Source organism: Octopus sinensis, linkage group LG4 (assembly GCF_006345805.1).
Source record: "Octopus sinensis linkage group LG4, ASM634580v1, whole genome shotgun sequence".
NCBI classification, from domain to species: domain Eukaryota; kingdom Metazoa; phylum Mollusca; class Cephalopoda; order Octopoda; family Octopodidae; genus Octopus; species Octopus sinensis.
Window position 1 is genome coordinate 23459517 of NC_043000.1, and position 24612 is coordinate 23484128.

Below are 24612 nucleotides of genomic sequence, written 5' to 3' on the forward strand. Positions count from 1 at the left end.
TCCAGCCGTAGAAACCATGCTAAAACAGACATGCTACTTGGCCAGCTCCTGTCAAACCATGCCAAGACATTTCATGTTGCTATATGCTCACTTCAGCATCTGATGTGGCACACATTGCACCTGTATGTGCAATATCGATTTGATGGAGTGAGCGAGCTAATGTACTGTACAAATATTTGACCACTGTAAAAAAAATCACCTCAGCAGGATATTTCAGCTTTGCAGAACCCTCGTCTCGTTTTCAACCAGAGAGTCCTCCCTGATTATCATAGGGCTTTTGATTCATGGATGTGTACAGTGGACTGGACTGTTAAGAAATTTTTGTTTCAGTAATTTATTTGGTTCATAAATAAAAGGTAATTAGTTTTGTTACTGATGGGATTCAAATCATCAACTGCTAGGTCACAACACCCTGGCCAGCCATGATTCAGGGATTATTTTGTGGTGAAAATCTTGTATGTATATATGTGTTAAGATTATATAAACATAAAAGGCATAGGAGTGGCTGTGTGGTAAGTAGCTTATTTACCAACCACGTGGTTCTGGGTTCAGTCCCACTGCATGACACCTTAGTTAAGTGTCTTCTGCTATAGCCTCGGGCTGACCAAAGCCTTATGAGTGGATTTGGTAGGCGGAAACTGAAAGAAGCTTGTATATATATATATATGTGTGTGTGTGTTTGTACCCCCAACATTGCTTGACTACTGATGCTGGTGTGTTTACGTCCCTGTAACTTAGTGGTTCAGCAAAAGCAACCGATAGAATAAGTACTAGGCTTACAAAGGGGTCGATTTTCTCGACTAAAGGCAGTGCTCCAGCATGGCCACAGTCAAATGACTGAAACAAGTAAAAAAGTAAGAGTATAATGCTGTTGTTAAGTAAAAAACACCTTTCTAGTGTTGAACCTCATCGAGGCAATGACATGACCACCAAGACCTTTGGCAATATGCTGTGCTTGAGTAGAAGACCCATCAAGCCAAATGAAATGGTAATTGTGGCATGTAAAAAGTACCCATTACACTCTCATAGTGGTTGGCATTAGAAAGGGCACCCAGCCATAGAAACCATGCCAAATCAGACTGGAGTCTGGTGCAGCCCCTCAGCTTGCCAGCCCTAGTCAAACCATCCAACCCATGCCAGCATGGACAATGGACGTTAAATGATGAGGACATATGTATATAATATATATATATATATATATATATATATATATATATATATATATATATATATATATATATATATATATATATATATATATATATATATATATAGTGTGTATGTAATGTATGTGTGTGTATGGATATGCGTATTTCTATGCATATATATATATATATATTACTCTTTTACTTGTTTCAGTCATTTGACTGCGGCCATGCTGGAGCACCACCTTTAATCGAGCAACTCGACCCCAGGACTTATTCTTTTGTAAGCCCGTACTTATTCTATCGGTCTCTTTTGCCGAACCGCTAAGTAACGGGGGACATAAACACACCAACATTAGTTGTCAAGCAATGCTAGGGGGACAAACACAGACGCACAAACACACACACGCATATATATACGACAGGCTTCTTTCAGTTTCCATCTACCAAATCCACTCACAAGGCTTTGGTCAGCCTGAGACTATAGTAGAAGACACTTGCCCAAGGTGCCACGCAGTGGGACTGAACCCGGAACCATGTGGTTAGTAAACAAGCTACTTACCACACAGCCACTCCTGCACCTATATATATATATAATATATATATATATATATATATATATATATATATATATATATATATAATATATATATATATATATAAGGGGTTGGTCATATTGAGATGTGGTCCTTTATATGCTTGTCTTTTTCTTAGGCATTTAACTCTGCCTTCTATTTTCATTTTCATTGGTAGTTATTTTGCTTCTCTGTTTGTTGTATATATGGGGGGGGGGGTGCTAATTTTATTTTAAATGCATTTATTGAGGAGTTCTTGGTGGGTGTCTCCATCTATTGCATATTGGATTTTTGTCTTGTTTGCAAAGAGGTTTTTCTGATCTCTTGTTGAAATTGATGTCTCCTTGCACATGCCAAAGAACACAAGAAGATATCCATTACAATGAAGCTACCTACAAATGGTCTATAATGGAGCAGTGTCATAAAATGGACAAATCAGAAAAAGAAAAAATAAATGGTGTTACCAGTGGAATTTTCAAAGATAGATACAACACACATTCTGGATTAGAAAAAAAAATGCAGTGACCTTCTCTAATTACATATGGGAATTAAGAGAAAACAGCATAACCACAACAATAAAATGAGAAATAATTGATTGTGCACCACAGAAAAATGCTGCATTGTCAAATAAAATAAGAGGACTGAGACCATGTCTAGAGGTAGACACCAAAACAAATTCATTTTAAGAAATGATCCATGTTCCAAATAGGATATGAGAACTATCACACCCTACACACATGCAAAAGAAAAAATTACATCTACAAGAATCAAACTACAAACGATCAACAATTAACGACAGTACTTCCACATGTTTAGTTCAATGAAGAGCAGTCTTTGGTGAGAGTGATTTGATGATACAGAAGAGGGAAAGTGTTTGTAAAGAAGTGGGTGTTCACTTGAATTTTTCAAAAAGGATTCAAGATTTGCATTCAATGATGACACAACTGCATCACTTGTACCAGAGTCTTACTCTCATACAGCTGAAGAATTACTATACTGGGATATGCAATTTGAACAATCTATGTAGTGTTTTGAATTAGAGCAGAGTTTGAACCTAAAAACCTGTGGACTAATAATCTAACACTGTAATTACTCATCTCTATATATATAAAGCTGAAGTTGTCTGTGTATGGCAGGTTTGGTAGCCTTCAACTAACACTATCTCCTCTGAGACCCTGCGGCGCAAGTTGACCAAAATTGAGAGTATGATAGAAGAAGGCTTGCTCTTCCTTCTGTAGAAGAAAAAATTCAAATCAGACCATGTTAACACCAAAAATTATTTACATGAAAATGGTGCTTTTTTTCTATGAAAATCCCTATTTTTTGACTGCTGTGTCACCATTTTTCGGTGTATTTCAACCAGAAAAATGTTCACTTAAAGAGAATAACAAGCTACATAATGCAAAATTTTTACTTTTCAAACATTCCAATTCTAAAGGGTTGAAACAAACCCGAGCAACGCCGGGCGATACTGCAAGTATTTAATAAAATCAAATTTTAAGATGGTTTCTTGTGACATATGTATTGAAAAAACAACTAATGATGGTCTTTTTTTGGTACATTAATAAGTACAAAATGGTGCAGAATATGGGATGAATTAGTTTGCAACGAAAAGGAGGAACAGATCCTGTTTGAAACATTGGACTACTGTCTTCCTCACAAGAACTTTTTGTAATTGTTATTTCATAATGTTTGTTCCTTCTCAAGCCATACCTGGCTCATAAGGGCCGGTTTCCTTGACATATAGGTTCCCTACCTGGATGGGACGCCAGTCCGTCGCAGGTGAGCTGCAAGATGCAGGAGGAAAGAATGAGAAGTTGTGGCGAAAGAGTCAGTAGAAGTCCGCTATTACCTTCTGCCGGAGTCGCGTGGAACTTAGGTGTTTCGCTCATAAACACACACATAGTCTGGTCTTGAGATTCGAACCCGCAATTCCTCGACCACAAGTCCACTGCTCTAACCACTAGGCCATGTGCCTCCACTATTTCATAATAAATAATAAAGAAATAATTATTTCTCTCATGGTTAAAAACATATGAGAAAAAAATGAATTTGGATAAGAAACCAGCAACAACATATTTTGTTTGTTGTTTATTTAGAAAAATGATAAATACATCCAAATAATAACAGTTCAAGCAAATCAGATAGTAAATTTTATATATTATATATATATATATATATATATATATATATATATATATATATATATATATATATATATGCACACACACGAAAGCACCAGGGTAATGCACTGTAGACAGGTATAATTCCAATAATTTTATATATTGCATTAAAACATTTATTTATTATGCAGTTTTGAGGAAAATATTACAACTTTAAAATGCATTCTCACTCCATATAGTGGCAGGAAAAGTTCTTGTAAAAACATCAGCAGTTATTTTATAAGGAAACAATATCAAAGATAACAACATTGAACATTTTTACAAAAATAGTCATAAAAAATAAGAGAATAAACCACTGGGATGATTTATGTTTTGTGAAAAAGTTAAAATATTTATATGTTAAACCCATAAGATTTTTAGTTTGATTCATTGCTATAGTAACACATTGTACTCGCAACTCTAAGATTAACTTTTTAAGTCCAATGACAAAAAAAAAGTTATTCTTTAATAAATGTCACTCAGTGGAATTTTAAAACTTTGCTTCAGATAACACAAGATATACCCATAGGACACAAAAATGTGGACATCAGTTAGAAAAAGATGATTTAATTTCATCACCATAATCATAATTATCACAGTGAATAAACTAAACATAACGATAACAACAAATGCAACGATGATAACATTAAGAGGATTGATTAAAGGTTGAGATTGTAAAATGGGAAGAAAAAAAGATAAATAGTTTCTATATATTACGATATTAAGTTTAACAATTATATGTAAGCAACACTTATTCTTTTATGCATTTCAGCCCAAAGGCTGTGGCCATGCTGGAGCAGTGCCAGTAAATATAAAAATAATTTTGCTTTATATTTCATGATCATGTTTTTGTTTTTTTTTTCTCAAAGATGGCATCAGCTTACTCCTGCATTGCATCATCTGTGAAATCCAAACAAGTTCGATCCATCCACTTCTCCAGGCTTTTCAATGTCTCTGTTTGACTGTTGTTTCCATTGTGGACTTACAACATAGTTTTTAAACTAAGCATCCTTCATTCATTCATACTCCATAGTTCTATAAGTGAAACTGTCTTTCCTATAAATGCAATCCAATGACTTTGACACCATGTCAACTTCCTTGCCTTTCTCAAACACCAACATCTTGTACACCACACTCGATTTCATCCTTTATATTCACTACTATCAGTGTTTTACTGACAACAGCCTCACACTTCTTTTAATTTTCTAACAAAAGAGAAACCCTTTACTGCTGACAGAAGTAACATTTCCCTCAAAATTTTTCCACCCCCTATTTTACTATTTTACTTTATATTAGTTCTAGCTCCACTGCTAGCATTAATTAAGTAAAAAAAAACTAAGCAGAAGTTTATTATTTTCATAAAAGCCGTCCAAACAATCCACAGTCTTTTAGCAACTCTCATCAATCAAGTTGAGTCTTATTCACTCATCTTTTTTCACCGGTTTACTGGACCAATCAGAAAGCAGCAAGAATTTTCAGCCATTCTCAAGGCAGCGAGCTGGCAGAATCATTAGCACGCCGGGCAAAATTCTTAGCAGTATTTCGTCTGCTACTACGTTCTGAGTTCAAATTCCGCCGAGGTTGACTTTGCCTTTCATCCTTTCGGGATTGATTAAATAAGTACCAGTTACGCACTGGGGTCGATATAATCGACTTAATCCGTTTGTCTGTCCTTGTTTGTCCCCATACAGTAATCAGAGACTTGTTGACACAGAAATTTAAAGTTCTAAATGTAAGTCTCCATCACTGCATCATTTAATAAATATATTCCTCTATTCCCAATGATATCGAGGTCAACCTCTTTTGTCATCACATGATGTTTGTCAATATACATCATCATCATCATTTAATGATACTGGCAACGGCCACGCTCAAATAGTGCTTTTTATATGCCACCTACACAGGAGCCAGTCCAGTGACACTGGCAACGACCTCGCTCGAATGTTTTTCACGTGCCACCAGCACAAGTGCCAGTTAGGCAACGCAGGTAATGATCACGCTCAAATGGTGCTTTTTACGTGCCACCGGCACAGGAAGGAGTTTGTAGTTTTGGCAACGATCACGCTCGGATGGTGCTCTTAGCGCTCCACTAGCATGGATGCCAGTCATCGAATTTGATTTCAATTTCGATTTCACTTGCCTCAACAGGTCTTTGCAAGCAGAGTTTAGTGCCCAATGCATATTAAGCCAGTAGATGCTTGTCTTTCTGGAAGCGTGTAGAAAATGAAAGGTAACTTATGTACATCATTTATTATTCTTGTCCTTTACATCCATATTTATCCAGTTCTGATGGTTGGTCACACTGAAAAAACTGCAATGCATTTAGAGCACCTAGTTTTAGTCTCTCATCAGATTTTCTTGTCAAAATATTTTCTTATACTTCCTCCACAGTAATAAATTCCTGCCAATCTCTTCTTGTTTCAATACCACAAAAGACCACATCCCTAATACTATTACCATTCTGCAGACCTTATCACTAACACATGTGTTTACTTCCAGGCTTTTTAATTTCAATCTTTTAATATGCATACATTAACATCTTTCTTGTCCTGAGGGTTACCAATGACCCTATCCCCATGCTATATACTTAATATATTATAGGAGTCACCAGAGATTTATACTATATTCTTAATCTACCATTGGGAGTCACCAGTGACTCCCAGTGCTGATGCTATTTCCACGGAGTGTCTCTTTACTGTGGTTCAAACCACATTATTCGAATCTGAAGAAATGTACAGAACACAGGTATCAGAAGGGTGCAAGTCACTGTCATCTCCATCATTGGAATGCTACCCTCCATAAAATAATTTTTGTGAAAAACAAGCCATTAGGGCTTATATATTCTGTAGAGAAAAAAATCCATAAATGGAAGTATAATTGATGTTTTAGCATTTATTAACATGTGTCTCACAGGTGACTCATGCAGTTCAGAATAAATATATTTGTTATGTACGACAGGTGAATCCAGTGATACCCATGCAATAAATCAATGTGGTAGTTTATGTGTATCATCATCATCATTATCAAAAAAATTAAAAGATGCATAATTTATAGCAAAATTAAATCATTGGTACAAAAGAAAGTATAGTACAAAATTAGATTGGCAGGCAAAATGTAAAACTTGATCAAGTATATTAAAATATAAACTTAAATGCAAACAAAACATTGTTAAACAGTGACAATGCAATAAAATTGTTGTTGTTGTTATTCAACCTCAATCAACAGTGACTGAGCAGATTTTTCCAGCCTTGGGGGGAATATGTATCTAGGCCTACAATATTTAATGTGTCCTTTTGCTTTTTAAGATGACTATCTCACATGGGAAATTTGATACAGAGCTTCCAAACCAGTAGGCAAGGTCAAGACAGTTGACAGTGAATAATGATAGACATAAGAATGTTATATTAAATATTTGTTCAATAAAGTAAGACACAGCAAAGGTAAACTACACAATAACTAGAAAAACAAATATGCATTATATATATTATTATGTGTGTGTATACATACACACGTATATGTGTACTTATATTTATTTTCTATTATACATATTCTACTTATTGTATAACATTACTATTTTATGTACACTCCTTCATGTACACTGTTTTACCCTACATTATTATGTTTAACCTAATAGTTTCTTATGTGGTGGTTTAATAAAGTATGTGGTTGAGTATTATCTGGTAATTGATATTTGATTTCGATGTATTTCTCCATTTTCTTATTTTGTATATATATATATATATATATATAAATATGGTATTATAAGTTCAGCAAAAATTTAGATTCAGAGGGTATATATCTACCCTCTTTGTAATGGAATAAGTATAAAAATGAACATTGTCAATTTAATTTTAAAAATTCCATATATGCCTGAAGAGTGCTCTACATTTTAAAACTGATGTAATACTTACATTGTTTAATTAAATGAAGTAGCATGAAACAATTGTACTACACTACCTTTGGATATCCTTGTTGCTTATTTTGAGTATATATATATAAATATAATAGGATGGTCAGGTCAGAGGGAATGTTTAAGCTGGCAGAAGTGTAATAATTGTGTGTGTATGTTTGTGTGTGTTATATAAGTTTAATTAGAATATCAACCAAAGGGGCAGTCATCAGTTTTTAAACTGGATCCACCATAATCTGTCTAGTAAGGGAAAAAGGAAAAAAAAACCTCCAAAAACTAGATAATATTTATGTTTGCATGGATTTCAAGAGAAGTTGTCCAGACCTGCTGAAATCCTACATGGCTACAACAGGGGTCTCTCTCTCTCTCTCTCACACACACACACACACACATGAATAATGCTTATATTATTTAAAATACAAATGAATTTGCTCTGAAGACCATTCTAACAGAGACAAACATTACATTAAAAGCTGATGAACAATAAAGGTTAACATTTAAACAAATGTTTGAAAGCCCTTGTTAATAATGTTTCTATAAATATTAAGGAACTATATGACAAAATTTGAGCAAATAAACAAAATGATAATGAGGTTCAATGTTCCAAAGGAGTTTTGTTAGTAGACATTGGTGTCATAACCTTTCATTGCCCCATACCTCTGTGGTGAAAAGTATAAAGAGGCCGCAGGTTCTAGAGAAGGTGCAGATGGTACAGTTTGAGGTTCTGTTGAATATGGTTGTGGCATTGGAAATGTTGGTTGAGATATGCCATAATGCATAGCAAGTGGATTTGCTTGTGGTGTTGGATGGCTTGTTTTCTGGGTCTTACAAGCTGGATGGTTCATACTGTCAACCTCAGAATTGTAACAGTCTGTACAGAGAAAGATTCCCACCCAAGATGTGATGGCTAAACTTATAATGGAAACAACAGCAATAAAAGGATATGTCGGCATGGAGAAAAATGATGGTCTTTCATTAGTTTCTGGAAGGAAAAGAGAGAAAAAAAAAGAAATAATTACTTGAATCATCAGATTTAACAAATTCAGTAGATATCAACAAATTGTCCCATCCGTGATGCAGATTTACGCCAATGGGTAAATGTTGTCTATAGAATACAATGTAACAAATGCAACAAGTTCTATGTGGGTAGCACAACAAGACCTTTACACTTTCGCATCAAAGAACATCTGAACACGAGAGCCTCCTCTTTCAGAAAACATCTAGACAGATGCCGGAACACCGACAAAAGCATAACAGTCACAATTGAGGCCAATGAAAGAAATTTGGTCAATTTAAGAATTAAGGAAGCTATACTCATACACAGACTAGGACCCCAAATTAACAACAGGCTGAAGGTTGGTAATCAATATATTATTTAGCTACATCTGGATGCGTGTTGGTTCATTTTTGATATGCTCATCTATTGTTTATAACAAAACAAAAAGAGAAGAGGAAAAAAAGGGGGGGAAGGAAGCTGCATGTATAATACATAACTTAGAAACAGCGCCACAGAAGTACCAACACACACGAAATTGAGACATGGCCAACCTCATGCACTTCTCATGAGGAATTCCGGAAGGAGCTGTGTGAGACCACTACTGAGAGACTTCCGAAAAAAGAAAAGCCGTTGGAAAACCGATTATAGCAGCGACTCCATCTAAGAATATCTGAAGAAGGAATTGTATTCTGAAATATCATCGGACTAGGGATAACTAAATTACAACAGGTACAGAGTCCATTTTTTGTATTATAGTGCATTGTACCATTCAACACTTTTTATTCTTTATAAATAAAATTAAATATATTATTTCTATTATTTACGAATTCTTGTTGAGTTTGTAGCAGGAATATTAGCAGATTCCCAAACATCAACTCATTACCTTGGAATTGATCTTGAATCACTCTATTCAGATGTGAGAGCAAGTGTCAACACCCAAACAGGATTTTGTCAGGGATCGATGAAAATAGCAATCAGCTAACCATTCAAGTCTTTGGTGGACACATTAAGAACCAGTTTACATCAGTAGCAGGGCTGACCAACAAAGATACAATAGAACCAGTAGATGCTTAACTTGTTAGAATACCAGTTGTTGTAATTAACATATTGGAATGTCATTAATGATTTTGTCTTTGGTGCTCTTTATCTGGACAAACCTATTTCTTTACTACCCACAAGGGGCTAAACACAGAGGGGACAAACAAGGACAGATAAATGGATTAAGTCAATTATATCGACCCCAGTGCATAACTGGTACTTATTTAATCGACCCCAAAAGGATGAAAGGCAAAGTTAACCTCGGCGGAATTTGAACTCAGAACGTAGCGGCAGATGAAATACCGCTAAGAATTTTGCCAGCTCGTCGCCTTTCTGGACAAACCATTAAGTATATATGTTTGGTAACTGATAAGTGGTTATGACAAAAAAAGTCATCTTATAGGGGGAACTTACATCAGCCAAATTTGGCTACAAAATTCATCAGCTTTAACAATCCACTTTCATTGCTGATGCACACATTTCTCACAGACAAACACAAGCTGATTCACTTTGTGTAAATTACTTCTTTTTTGTCATTCATTGAAATGACAGCATATTTTTGTATTTGGACTTCACACAGATTTTTGTTTTTCTGTCAACCAGCCAAATATTTAGTTGTTACAAGTTAAAATTTACGAAAGAAGACAAATGTGACAGGAAATTCTAAGAAATTAATCCTACACCAGACACAGTGTTCACCAGTGGAATATAATCAATAAAAGACTTTTTATATAAAGATTGAGAATGAAGACATGTTTTCTTTTGAGCAATGTATATAAACTGTTTGTAATGCAGATTTACCAAATACTCCTTGCATACACACACACACACAGAGAGGAGAGATAGACAAACATAAAATACCTATTCCTTTACTACCCACAAGGGGCTAAACAGAGGGGACAAACAAGGACAGACAAACAGATTGAGTCAATTACATCGACCCCAGTGCATAACTGGTACTTAATTTATCGACCCCGAAAGGATGAAAGGCAAAGTCGACCTCAGCAGAATTTGAACCCAGAACATAACGGCAGAAGAAATACGGATACGCATTTCGCCCGGCGTGCTAACGTTTCTGCCAGGTCACCGCCTTATAAAATACAGTTATGTTCAAATGTTGGTATATGTTTACACAACTGAGACCAAGAAGACGGGAATGAGAGAAACTGTTAATCTCATAATAGAAAATGGAAAAAAAAAAAGGGTACTTACCCACATTTGCAGTAACAACTTTTAGTAAAAATAACACATAAAGTAAAAAGTTATTTGTAGCCATATCTTTTGTTTGTGTGTTTTGGAGTTGTTTGTTTTTTTATATATATATATTTCTGGGAATCTGCAGTAAAAATGAAAAGAAATATTAAAAATAATAAATAATATGGATGGATGGATACATGCATAAATGTTTACACTCATACACATGACAGGCCTCTTTTAGTTTCCATCACCTGGCAAATCCACAAACAAGGCTTGGTTTGGCCCAGGTCTATAGTAGAAAAATTTGTTCAGGGTGCTACATGAAACCATGTGGTTGGCAAGTAAAAGCCTGCATTGTACACAGGATAAAATATAAAAAGATTCTTTACTTGTTTCAGTCATTTCACTATGGCCATGCTGGAGCATCGCCTTTAGTTGAGCAAATTGACCACAGGATTTATTTTTTGTAAGCCTAATATTTATTCTATCAGTCTCTTTTGCCAAACTGCTAAGTTATGGGGACATAAACACACCAGCATTAGTTGTCAAGTGATGCTGGGGGGAACAAACACACACACACACATATATATACACGACGGACTTCATTCAGTTTCCATGTACCAAATCCACTCACAAGAATTTGGTCGGCCTGAGGATACAGTAGAAGACACTTGCCCAAGGTGTCACACAGTGGGACTGAAATGGAACCATGTGGTCGGCAAGCAAGCTACTTACCACACAGCCACTCCTGCGCATATAGTTTTCAAATTAAAAATTTAACAAAAAAAAATCTTCAAGCTTTTTAATTTCAATCTTTTGATATGCATACATTAACATTTTTCTTGTCCTGAGGGTTACCAATGACCCTATCCCCATGCTATATACTTATTATATTATAGGAATCACCAGAGATTTATGCTATATTCTTAATCTACCATCATCATCATCATCAAAAAAATTAAAAGATGCATAATTTATAGCAAAATTAAATCATTGGTACAATGATTGGACACATTGAAACTCCGACGTCTGGCAGCTGACCTGGCAGACACCCATAAAATTATCAACCATCGCACAAACAATAACACTGAGCACCTCTTCAAACTCCACCCATCTAACACCCGTGGACATATTTACAAAGTAAGAAAACAGCACAGCTCCCATGACTTCAGGAAACATTTTTTCACGCTGAGAGTTGCTGAAGCATGGAACAAACTGCCGGCATCGGTTGTTAGTTGTCGGAGCACTGCATCCTTCAAGACTTCCATGCTTCCTGAGATTCACCAACACTACACTTGATTTTCTTCCCTCCATACACACACAAGCATGTTCACTTTCCAGACATTTCTACATTACTGCATGTACTTTATATGCACTTTCTGACAAGTTGTGGTGCACCTGAGCACTGTATACAATAATTTCATTATTATTATTATAAAAGAAAGTATAGTACAAAATGTTAATATATGTATATTAAAAGATTGAAATTAAAAAGCCTGAAGATAATCTTTTTTTTTTTGTTAAATTTTAGATTTGAAAACAGATTTTTTTATAACTTTACATGTGAAATGAGCAAGTAACTCTTTTGTCCAACTTCCAGTGTACCACAAAATTAAAAAGATTAAGATCTTCACAAACTCACACACACCCACATTTATGAACACTAAAATATGAGTAGTTATTTAACAGTTCTCTCCCTTGTAAATATTTCTTAATATCTCTGCATTCGGATTAAAGTATATTTTTTTTTTAATCTTAAGAACGGGAACGAAATTTGCTTAGGGAGTGCAAACCCAGTTTTTCAGGAGGATGTTCAAAGTGTTTTCATTGCCCCCCTCCACCCCAAAAAAAAAAAAAAGGTGTGCTTGCGTCCCCTGCACCCGAGCTTATGAAAAAAAATTGTCTTGAGGTGTAAAACTTTCACCTAAACGAATTATATTATTTTCGTAACAGAACACATAATAACAGAATGATAGGAAATTTCTATTTTTCTCATTAAAGGATGAAACGTTTGGTTTTTCGTCGCAAAAGCAGAAATACTTTAGTTTTCTGTTATAATTTTATATTTCCATTCACATCTCGAGTGTTTTATAACAATATTAAACCGATCCAAATATTGGATTCATCATCATCATCATCGTTTAGCTTCCGTTTTCCATGCTAGCATGGGTTGGACGGTTCAACTGGGGTCTGTGAAGCCAGAAGGCTTCATCAGGCCTAGTCAGATCTGGCAGTGTTTCTACGGCTGGATGCCCTTCCTAACGCCAACCACTCCGTGAGTGTAGTGGGTGCTTTTTACGTGCCAGCCACACAGGTGTCAGACAGAGCTGGCAAACGGCCACGAACAGATGGTGCTTTTTATGCGCCACCGGCACGGGGGCCAGGCGAGGCTGGCAACAGACACAAACGGATGGTGCTTTTTACGTGCTTTTGGTACTTATATTTTAACAATTTCGGAACATCCAAAAGCGAACTTGATCTCGACTGGATCTGAACTTAAAATGTAAAGAGCCTCAACTAAATGCGATAGGCATTTAGTCTGATAGTCTAACATCTCTGCTCACCAATGATGGAAAAAGGGCGATGGTGGTACTCAAATGGTCAGCATTCGCCAACTTTTCAACTGACAAAAGTAGGAGCTTTACGATGTCTCCCTTTGTAATCTTCATTTTCATAGACCTTGGCGTACACTAAGTTCCTAAAATCCATTTTCTGACAATATTGCCATTTGATGTAGGTGTAATTTCTAAAGTGTGTTATTAGAATGTCAGTTTGTGATATGATTAGATTTACAACAATAGTTAAAAAATACCGTATTTTAACGTGTTTAAGGAACCCCACTAATTTTGGGGTCTTAAAATTTGGAAAAAAGGTTATCCATGAATAAGAAACTCCCATATTTTTTAGCCTAATTTTTGACAAAAAAGGGTTCCTTATACACATTGAAATATGGTATTTCATCATTTTTTGTCAATAGATATGGTGTAGGATTATCTGTGTGTTTTTGATGTGGTTGGGAAGTGAATTTCTTAACCAAGCGGCTATGCCGGCATTTATATTTAGTCTATATAAACCTACATGTGTTTTTATCATCATTTAGTGCAGAACTTCTTTCAGTTTGCCTCAAATAGAACTGAGCCAAATTTTGATTAGTATCGATTTATACATTAAGTTCACTGCTGACCTTAACCTTATTTTCAACATTCTCATTCGTGACATATATCTCTTGCATGTCACATGTCGTTTAGTCACAGCTAGTATTCACATTGTCAGTCAAATGACATGAAATCATGTCAAAACATTTTTAGGTCAACAAGTGTAATTCTAAGATTTAAACACCAGTAGTCTTATCCTGATACTAGTGTCCTTCACACTTATAAAGACAGTAGTGAGTTGAGGGAGATTTTAGTTATTGTTTCTAGCAGGATGAGCAGTTTTAAGCAAAAGTTTTAATTAGGCCTCCCCAAATCAGATGTAACTCTATTAACCACCGCATAGGATATAACCTATGAATACACTTAGCGAAGTCAATTCTTTAATACTGCGATTTCAAGCGAGTTTTATTCTAAAAAGATTGAATAATGTATAAATGTAATACAGAATGTCATCTTAAGGTATGTGTAGACAGACGGGTGGTCTCACAGACTTAAGGGCATAATTATAATCTATGTAAGTCAATAAATAAATACTGTAGGGCCCAATGAATGCATTGATTTGCCAGGGAGCCTATAGCAGTGCTAAGACAGCTCTAGAAGCAGGCATTACGCGGACGACAAAATAAAAACATCAAACACGTGTTTACACGCTGTTGCTATTGTTTAGGTCCTGCCTGTTAACCTTAGTCGAAGAAGACCTTATGGTTAATGGCATTTCAGCTTTGACCATCCAGTGTCTTCCACCTCACATGTCAACCACGAAATTATCTAATGTGACCTTGCCCCCACTTATTATTTTTTTTTCAACATTAGGGTTTGATTTAAGGGAAGCATGATAAAGTTGTTGATAAAGTTAAAACTAATAAGGGTGGATAATAATAATAACAACAACAACAACTATTGATGTGTTTAATCCACTGGTCATAAGTAACTGCTAAGCTCTTGCACCAGAGCTTAACACTAATTTAATTACGGCCAAGTAAAGAATTATGTCGAAATCATTTATAAGCACCTCACGAGCTTCGTTTAGCAATTTCACAGAAATGAGATTAATGTCATGGAAGCTGCTATAGTCTTATGTAAAATAATATAAATTAATATTATTGGTCAAAACAACTTTAACAAGATGTGATAATAAAAGAAACATCGTTATTGTTGATTAAGTTGAAGCTAGAAACCAGTTATATTAATTAACTAATTAACTAGGCTCATTGAAGCAATCTGGCGACAAGTGAGACTGTGATAAGATCTGTTGGAAATAGCAGCCAACCTCTTCTCAAACCACACTGTCTTAAACAATGAAAGAATATATTCGATAATGTAGTTTGCTGTCTGGAGAAAACAGATGTGGATGGTCATGGCTGGAATGCTTTTGATTATAGATATCTGCTTGATCAAGTCTACCCTCGATTCAATAACTGAATGTGTCTCCGATCGCATCAAGTAACATCCTCTAGGCAGACGCTCAACATGCTAGAAATAGCAGCCAAATTCTTTCAGCTCACCTTATTGTCTTAAAAAACGAGAAAGACACATTAGTCAAACGTCTTAGACGAGATAGTCGTAATTGGAACGTCTTTAATCATGAGTCTATTCAAATAATATTGACTTTGGGACTAACAACAACGGGTCTACCACTGCAGGATATAAATAACATCGGACGATGTCAGTAAACAAGGAACTAATTATATTTTACATAAAAACAGAAACATAAAAAATGTGTCAACAAATATCTTGGCTCAAGCTTCGACTTATTTAATAAATATTTCTTTTCACATTCCTTATAAAAGATATTCTCCAATGTTGGATTCCGAAGTTATTTCGAAACTAAACAAGTTTGTCACATTTCGTTATTAATTAAAATAACGATAGTTCGAAATTCCATGCATGAAACAATATTTCTACGCAGTACCATGGATATTATACAAGGGCTAACTTTATAAAAGGTGTATAAACAAAATATACGACTGTTTACTAAGAACAATTTTAAAATAACATCAAAATTTCCTTTACCTTTGCTGGTCACAACAAATTCGCAGCTTCGTTATAACTCCCAAGAGCAGATAACTCCACTTCAGTATGTTCTCATCTTACGTCAATAATAATAATAATAATAATAATAATCAATTCTTTTTTATTGGCCACAAGGGCTGACACGCATGATTACATAAAGGGACAAGACAGGACGAAAGGTTACAAAGGGTTTTGCCGTTTTTTAAAAACATCGAGTAAAAATCTTTATAACAACTTATAAAATTCAACAATGAAAAACTCCCAAAAGGGGGAGACGTTTCGAAAGGTTCCTGGTGGAAAAAACCCTACAAAAGCCAACGGGAGCCTGGTCAAAAAAAGAGGGTGTAGAGAGTCTCCTTTCTTCTCCTTTTACATTACCTTTTTCTTTGAAATCACAGGCGAAACCTGAGAACTGGTCCATTTATACAGGCCAGTCTCGCACAATTCACCCACCTTTCATAAAACTTGCTATCGGACAGTACTTTCCTCTCTAACCTCATCTTCCTTTTCAAGTGAAACTTGAAAAAGTTGATGAGGCCTTGACCAAAGAGGAAAGTGTCTGACTTTAGCCCTTTCAACCGAGTCCACCACACGACTTCTTTCGCCACAGCCACAAGGCACAAGAAAACGGCCTCGCCCTCCTTGTTAAAGGAGGTCGGCGGGGCAATCTTCACTATGGATTCGGCCGATAGTCGGATCCGTCCTATACGTGACAGTAGCTGTTCGACATAAACCCATATTTCAGCAATACTCGGGCACTGAACGAGTGCGTGCAGAACGGTTTCATCGTCCTGGCAACACCTCGGCAGGCCCGGCTGACGGCACTTCCGTGCCGGTAGAGTTTATCTCGAACAGGCAGAGCCCCTCGGTAGCACTGCCAGGCGAGAGACCTCTGGAAATTATCCATCGGCCCCGGCCCGAAAGTCCTCCCGAACAGACCGCTCAGTTCGTCGTCTTCAACGCCTAGAGTTTCCCCGAGAACGTCGTCGCATTTTTCCTCCACTAACCTCTATAGAACGCTAGAGTGGAGCTGTAACCGACCGCATTGCCCGCCTGGCGGAGGGCGGAGAGGGCTTGACGGCACTCGAGGTGCCAAGCGCCCTTTCTCGGTCTACGTTTGATCCAGGTCTGCAGCTCCGTCAAAGAGACGAGCTGCGGAAAATCGCGTCTGACAAAAGACGACCACACCTGTTCACCGTCTAGGAAGCGCTTGAGATGCCGCAGCCTGAGCGCATGTCTGCGCACACAGCAACCACGGCATTCCAAGGCCTCCGTTCAGCGGTCGTTGACAGCAGATGGATCGCCTGACCAGTGGCACCTGACCCTTCCACAAAAAGTCGAAGAGCAGGCGTACCAGCTTGGCCAACCAGCGGTCGGGACAAGGGACGACGGTCAAGCGGTAATAGATGACGGATGCGATGTACGCATTCGCCACCTCCGCTCGACCTTTCAGGGACAGCTTCCTCTCGGCCCATTTCTGGGTGAGACGTGCCACCCTGCTCGTCACCTCTTCCCAGTTCTTATCCACCTGGAGGTCCGGACCGAACCAGACCCCGAGCAGTTTAACGGGTCCGTCTGTCCAGCGCCCTACGACGCTGTTGGACGGCATGGGCTTGCCTCTCCAGGTGCCCAGTTGCAAGCCCACAGACTTTTCCGCGTTAATCTTTGCCCCTGTCACCGCTTCGTACTGGTTTAGCGTCTCGCCAATCAGGCCAATGTGCCTGTGGCTCGACACCACCACGGTGACGTCGTCGGCATAAGCAGACACGCTGTTTCCGCCTCCTAGATCGCGCGGGATGCCCCTCAAAGCCTCCAACTTGCGCAGTAATGGCTCGAGAGTCAAAATGTACAAGAGGGAGGAGAGAGGGCATCCTTGGCGGACCGAACGCGAGATGTCGAACGGTTCCGAAAGGTGACCGTTCACTCGTATCACCGAGCAGATGTTGCTGTATAAAGCAGCGATCCATCCGCGGAAGACTGGACCGAAGCCGGCTGCCCTGAGGACATTGCCAGGTACCGATGGTCGACCCTATCGAGGCTTTACTCTGATCCAAGTTGATCAAAGCCCCACCCGCGCCAGCGTCGTTACCCACCCTCTCTATGATGTAGCGCATGAGATGGAGGTTGTCGTGTATCGACCTGGTCGGCACGCGCATGTCTGCGGTCCGCCGACCAGCTTGTCCACGACAAGCGCCAATCTCTTGGCTAGCACCTTGGCCAAAATCTTCAACTCTGCATTGAGCAGAGTGATGGGCCGGAAATTCCCTATAACGTCCCCCTTGTTTGGGTCCTTCTTTAGCAATGCCACCACCCCTCGACAGACAAAAGCAGGAATTCTCCCGTTTTGCTGCCAGTTGCAGTAGACGTTTGCCAACAGGTCCGCAAACAAGTCTGGCATTGAAAAGTAAAGCTCGTAGGGCAGACCATCCAAACCGGCAATCTACCTCTCGTGCAACTTTCTTCATCGCTTCCTGTACTTCCCAGGCAGATATCGGTCCTTCGCAGCACTCTGCCTCGCTGTCCGAGAGTTGCGGCAGTCCGTCCAGTACACACCGAAGTCTGTACCGTTGGTGTCCGTTCCACCGCTCGTCCCAAACAGTTGAGCAAAGTGCCGCTGAAGCACCGTACACATCTGCTTCGGTTGGGTAACCTCGCGCCCGTTCTGGTCCACCAAAGACCGAATGGTTGCTCTGTTGCCTCGCTTCGCCTCCGCCACGCGGGCCCATCGAGCGGCTCTAGTCCCCTCCCCGCTTAGCGAACGTGCCTTAGCTCTGACAACGCAGCCTTCGTGTTTGGCGTCGAAGTGTTGGTCGAGGCCCACCTTGCCGCCAACACGTCGGTCGCGATGCCAGTGTCAAGAGCCTCGTCTAGTTTCTTAACTAAATCCCGCTCTCTCTTCCTACGTTTAATAGCTAGAGTCTTACTATACCTAATCGACTCTACTCTAATTGCTCTCTTGAGGGCAAACCACCAGTTGTTGTTGATGATTGCCCCCGTGAGCGCCCGCTTAACTAGTAAACTAATCCGGTCTCTGTAAGCTTTGCACGCCGTTAACGACGCGTTCAGCTTCCAGTAACCGGGTCCCTGTCTATGTAGCCTATCTAAGTCGACCGTACAGATCACTAATTTGTGGTCCGTATATTCGACTAGGTGGAATTGTGGACACCCTACGCTGTCCTTATCCGCTGGCCTACAAAACACTCTATCTAAGTACGATCTAGACGACCCGATGCGGTTTGTCCAAGTCCACATTGGCACATTCGGGTTGTCTAGTCGAAACCTGTCGGACAGCTGAAAGCGGCCGAGTAGGTTGGCGAGGCTCTTGCACCCTCCCCCTCTCCTATCAGACGCTCCCCTGCCCACACCGATCGAAACGTTCGTCTAAGACAGCGTTCCAATCCCCAACTAGTACTAGAGTGCGTGACGTTCCCAGGAAAACTTCCAGACGTTTGAAATAATCCGACTGCCCTGCTCCTGTCGGAGCGTAGGCAGCCAGCAGTCTGAAAGCACCGCCGTCACTACCGTCCACGTCGAGGACCACCAACTTACCTTCCGGATCCAAGAAGACTGTCCTTATTTTCAGGTCCAGGCCCTTCCGAACAACACCGCAGTACCACCACCGCCCGCTCCCGGCCGACACGGAGATAGTAATATCTCGTATCCGCCGAAAAGGGCTGCGAGTTCCTGCGGGTCGGAGAGCCTGGTTTCACTGATGGCTGCTACATCCACATCATGAAACCTCAGGTCGTTTAACAGGTGACCCTGTTTCCAAGGTGACCCGAGGCCTCTCACATTCAAGCAACCGATTCTAAGATTTGCCATGTTTCAAAAGTTAGGGGAAAAAAAATGCGAAAAAAGGCTCTACTTACTGTTGTTGGTGGTGGGGGTGGCTCCCTTGTGCTTTTGCACGGGTGCTTCAATGATATTTTTGTAAAGTTTCTGAGAGAAACTTTTCCCTAACGATCCCACATCGTTAGGGAATATTTGTTTTATTTCGTTGTAAACTGTTTTGTTTATTTTTATTGTGAGAATGTGTGCTGGTGGTGTGTTGTGTGTAGGTATTATGAAATCTGTAATGTTTGTGCTTGTTTTGTTTTTCAAATACTCAACCAGTTCCTGGTTTCTTGTATTCACTGCTGTAATCGTGTCTGTAATTGTGTCTGTGTTTGTTTGTGTCTGTGGTAGTGGCAGTAGTGGTGTCGAAAGTGTTGTTGTTGTTGTTGTTGTTTGTTGTTGTGGGGGTGTGTTGTTGTTGATGTTGTTGTTGATGTTGGGAAGTACTATTTGTTCGTGTTTCCCCTGTAAATCTTTTTGTTTTTTCCTCCTTTTCTTTTTTGGAGGCACTATGTTCCATTCTCCTTTGTTGGAATCAGAGCTCGCACAATCCGAGATCTCTTCATCCGGCAAAGGAATGGTTGAGGGGTCTGCTTCAGTAGCAGGACGAAAAGTTTCTGGTTCCGCCGGTATCGGTGGTGCCGCTGCTCCTGTTACTGTTGATGTCGCTGCTGTCGACCTTCGAGGTACTGGTGTCGGTGTTGGTTTGGTGGTGGTTGTCGGTGTTGTTTGGTGTTGGTTGTTTTGTTGTTGGAGGTGGTGTTGTTCGTCTTGGTGCTGGTGTTGGTGATGGTGTTGGTGGTGTGGCAGCCTTTGGTGTTTCTGCTGTTTTTGTTGTTTCTGTTGTTGTTGCTTGTGTTGTTGTTGTTGTTGTTGTTGTTGTTGTTGCTGCTGCCTCTTGCTATACTCCTCCATTCTCTTTTTTTGAATGGGCAGTCCTTTTTAGGTGGCTTTCGCTACTGCAGAGGAAACATTTTGGCTTTCGCCCCTCTACAATAACATTTAGCCTTGTCCCATCCAGCAAGATGACAAAGTCAGGTATGGCATTGATGTTTTCTGCTGGATCTGTACCAGCAGTTGAATACCCATGCCTGACCAGTTCTTTTCTCGTACCCTCCGAACATTCAGAATAGTGGCAGTGTCTTCTATGCCATAGAGGACAGCCGCCACTAGCCATGAGATTTTCTGTTCGGGGGGTATTGTGCTTATAGTTATTTTTTGTACCTTACGCCCGAGGTACGTCGGGAGGAACAAATGTTCATTTTGCAAGGGCGAAATGGCGTTCGCCCTTGCAAGCTCCTCTGTTGGGAAGCGAACCTCCACGGTTCCAAATCGCTTCCCTCTTGTCACATAGCTCTTCTGGCCCCAAATGGGCTTCAGAGCCATCTCTAACTGTTGTGGTGTGGCGTTAACAATCTTTTAGTTTTCTTTTCGAAGACTTTATAAAAGATTGTTCTTTTGTTTGTCTCTTGTGTGAGTTGTTGAGGTGTGTTGAGGAAACACTGTTCCCCTCCTTTCTCAACAAATCTTGTGCCATCTTTATGTCCTCCATCGTTATTTCTACATCTTCCGAAATTTGCTTCGCAGCAGAAGCAAATCGTTAGAGTTTTTTACATTTTTTGTTGGTTCTTGTCTGTATTTTTGTCTGTTATAAGTTTCTTTTCCTCCCTCTTCGGTACAGCATCACTTGTTGAAGGCAGAGGAGGGAAATCAAGAGTGACGTCGAACGCGACGTCCTGGCTTGCATTCTCCTTTTGAACCGAGCGCGTGCTCTCCGGTTCGGAAGGAGGATCTTGTTGCCTTTTACGGCTTGAAATGGGTTGTACGTAACCCGTGACGTTGCCTTTTGTTCTTGTGGAGGGGGTGTTGCAAGAAGGAGGGAAGAGCCAGCAGCTCGTTTTAAAGCCATTTTGTAAATGTGTGTGTGCATAAAAATGTCAATTTCAATGTAATAAAGAGCAATTTCACCCCGAAGGGGCAAAATTTCGCCCAACCGACGAGGCTCCGCAAGAAGCCGGTCGGTTTGGCTACAAAAATATTAAAAATATTCAAACCTATTAAAAAATTTCCAATAAAATTGGCACAAAACTCACAGAGCTGATTCACGTACGTCCATCGGCGTCGGAAAGAATAATAATAATAATAATAATAATAATAATAATAATATATAAAAAACCTGGATTTGCCCCATGAAAAAAACTGGTGGGAACACAAACCACCCCCAGTGCTTGAAAATGACCACATCTCACTCCTCTGGAACTTCACCATTCAAACTGACAGGAAGATAGATGCAAATAGGCCAGACATCATATTGAAAGACTTCAAACAAAGAACATGCCTCCTCATTGATATGACTGTCCCAATCGATATAAACGTATCTGTCAGGACCTACCAAAAACTGAGCAAATATAAAGATCATTGAAATAGAAATCAGCAAAATGTGGAAGCTGAAGACTAAACAATACCTGTTGTCATAGGTGCCCTGGGAATGATAGCAAAAGGGGCTGATAGCTACCTAACTCAGATACCAGGAAACCCAAAATGGCAGAAGTTCAAAAGATAGTGCTCATGGGACTGCTCATATCCTACGCAAAATACTCTCTATGTAACCTCAAGGTTTAAAACAACCATAATTTCGGTTTAAAAAAAAAAAAAAAAAAAAAAACTTTTTTTTTTAGACATTCATTAGTACAACATCCCCACCCCCCAAATATATGGCACACTAGGCATAACAACAACATGAACTTCCAACCCTGTTGTCTCTTGAGGTCTCTGGGTGAGACTTGGAGCCAACTTGTACAAATATAAAGCAAAAGTCAAACATAGAATAATAATAATAATAATAATAATAATAATAATAATAATAATAATAATAATAATAATAATTCGTTTATTGGCCACAAGGGCTAACAAAAATCAGTTAAATACCAAACATAAAGGGATAAAACACAGGACGAAAGTTACAAAGGGTTTTGTCCGTTTGAAAAAGTCCGTGTACAAAAGCAGGATAACAACGAAATGTAAGTAACAATAGGGGGGAGGCGCTTCGAAAGGTTACTCGTGGAAAAACCCATAAACTCCACGGGAGCCTGGCCAAAAGGTGGGTAGAGAGCCCCTTTCTCCTTTTATATTTCCTTTTAATTTTCACAGGCGTATCCTCAGAATTGGTCCGTTCATACTGGCCATTCTTGCGACATTCGCCCACCTTTCAATAAACTTGCTATCAGACATCACTTCCCTCTCTACTCTCTACTTTCCTTTTCAAGCGAAACTTGAAAAAGTTGATGAGGCTTTCGGCAAAGAGGAAATTGTCTGACCTTAGCCCTTTCAAACGGGTCCAGCATATCACCTCTTTCGCTATAACCACTAGGCAAAGGAAAACTGCATTGCCCTCCCGGTTAAAGGAGGTCGGCGGGGCAATTCTCACTATGGATTCAGCTGATAGTTGATCCGTCCTATACGCGACAGTAGCTGTTCGGCATAAACCCATAGTTCAGCAATATTCGGGCACTGGACGAGTGCATGCAGAACGGTTTCATCGTCCTGGGCGCACCTCGGGCAGGCCCGTCTGACGGCACTTCCGTGCCGGTTGAGTTTATCCCGAACAGGCAGAGCCCCTCGGTAGCACTGCCAGGCGAGGGACCTTTGGAAATTATCCATAATAATAATAATAATAATAATAATAATAATAATAATAGTAATAATAGTAATAATAATAATAATAATAATAATAATAATAATAATAGTAATAGTAATAATAGTAGTAGTGGTAGTAGTTAGTAGTAGTAGTAGTAGTAGTAGTAGTAATAATGAAATTATTGTATACAGTGCTCAGGTGCACCACAACTTGTCAAAAGTGCGTATAAAGCATATGCAGTAATGTACAAATGACTGGAAAGTGAACAGTGAATGAGTCAGCTACATGCTTGCGTGTGTATGGAGGGGAGAAAATCAGGTGTAGTATTGGCGAATCTCAGGAAGCATGGAAGTTTTGAAGGATGCAGTGCTCCGACAACTAATAACTGATGCCGGCATTTTGTTCCATGCTTCAGCAACTCTTAGCATGAAAAAATGTTTCCGAAAGTCATGGGAGCTGTGCTGTTTTCTGACTTTGTAAACATGTCCACGGGTGTTAGACAGGTGGAGTTTGAAAAGGTGCTCAGAGTTATTGTTAGTAAGATGGTTAATAATTTTATGGGTGTCTACCAAGTCAGCTGCCAGACATTAGAGTTTCAATGTATCCATGCCCAGGGAAGTAAGGCGTTCAGAATATGGCAAATGCCTGATGGAGGGTATTCTCTTGGTTGCACGTCGCTGAACGGCTTCCAGACTATTAATATCCTGGGCAAGATAGGGGTTCCAGACCGGTGATGCAAATTCTAGGTGAGGTTGCACCATAGCTATATAAAGCTGCAGATAGATAGTTGGAGAGCGGCTCACAAAGGACTTGGTGAGTGATGCCAAGACACCCTCAGCCTTCTTGGCAATTTTAGCAATATGGTCTTGTCACATTTTGTGTCACAATGAATCTCCCTGGCAACTACATTAAGGGTATGTGTATCAGCCACTTGCGTGTTAATTTCATG

At 39.3% G+C, this 24612-nt stretch overlaps 1 protein-coding gene across 2 annotated transcripts; it reads right to left on the bottom strand.

Annotated features, from left to right (window-relative positions):
* Window positions 1-7755: 7755 nt before the first annotated feature.
* LOC115210960 lies at window positions 7756-16230 on the bottom strand. 2 transcript variants are annotated; one of them, XM_029779778.2, is made up of 3 exons: window positions 16193-16230; window positions 11040-11163; window positions 7756-8774 (listed from the first exon to the last, which is right to left on the bottom strand). In XM_029779778.2, the coding sequence occupies exons 2-3, from the start codon at window positions 11101-11103 to the stop codon at window positions 8410-8412; spliced, it is 429 nt and encodes a 142-aa protein (XP_029635638.1). In that variant the 5' UTR covers window positions 11104-11163; window positions 16193-16230; the 3' UTR covers window positions 7756-8409. The 2 variants fall into 2 exon arrangements, with proteins under 2 accessions (XP_029635638.1, XP_036357807.1); XM_036501914.1 differs by having other exon boundaries at window positions 11040-11166; window positions 16193-16216.
* Between the last annotated feature and the right edge of the window lie 8382 nt (window positions 16231-24612).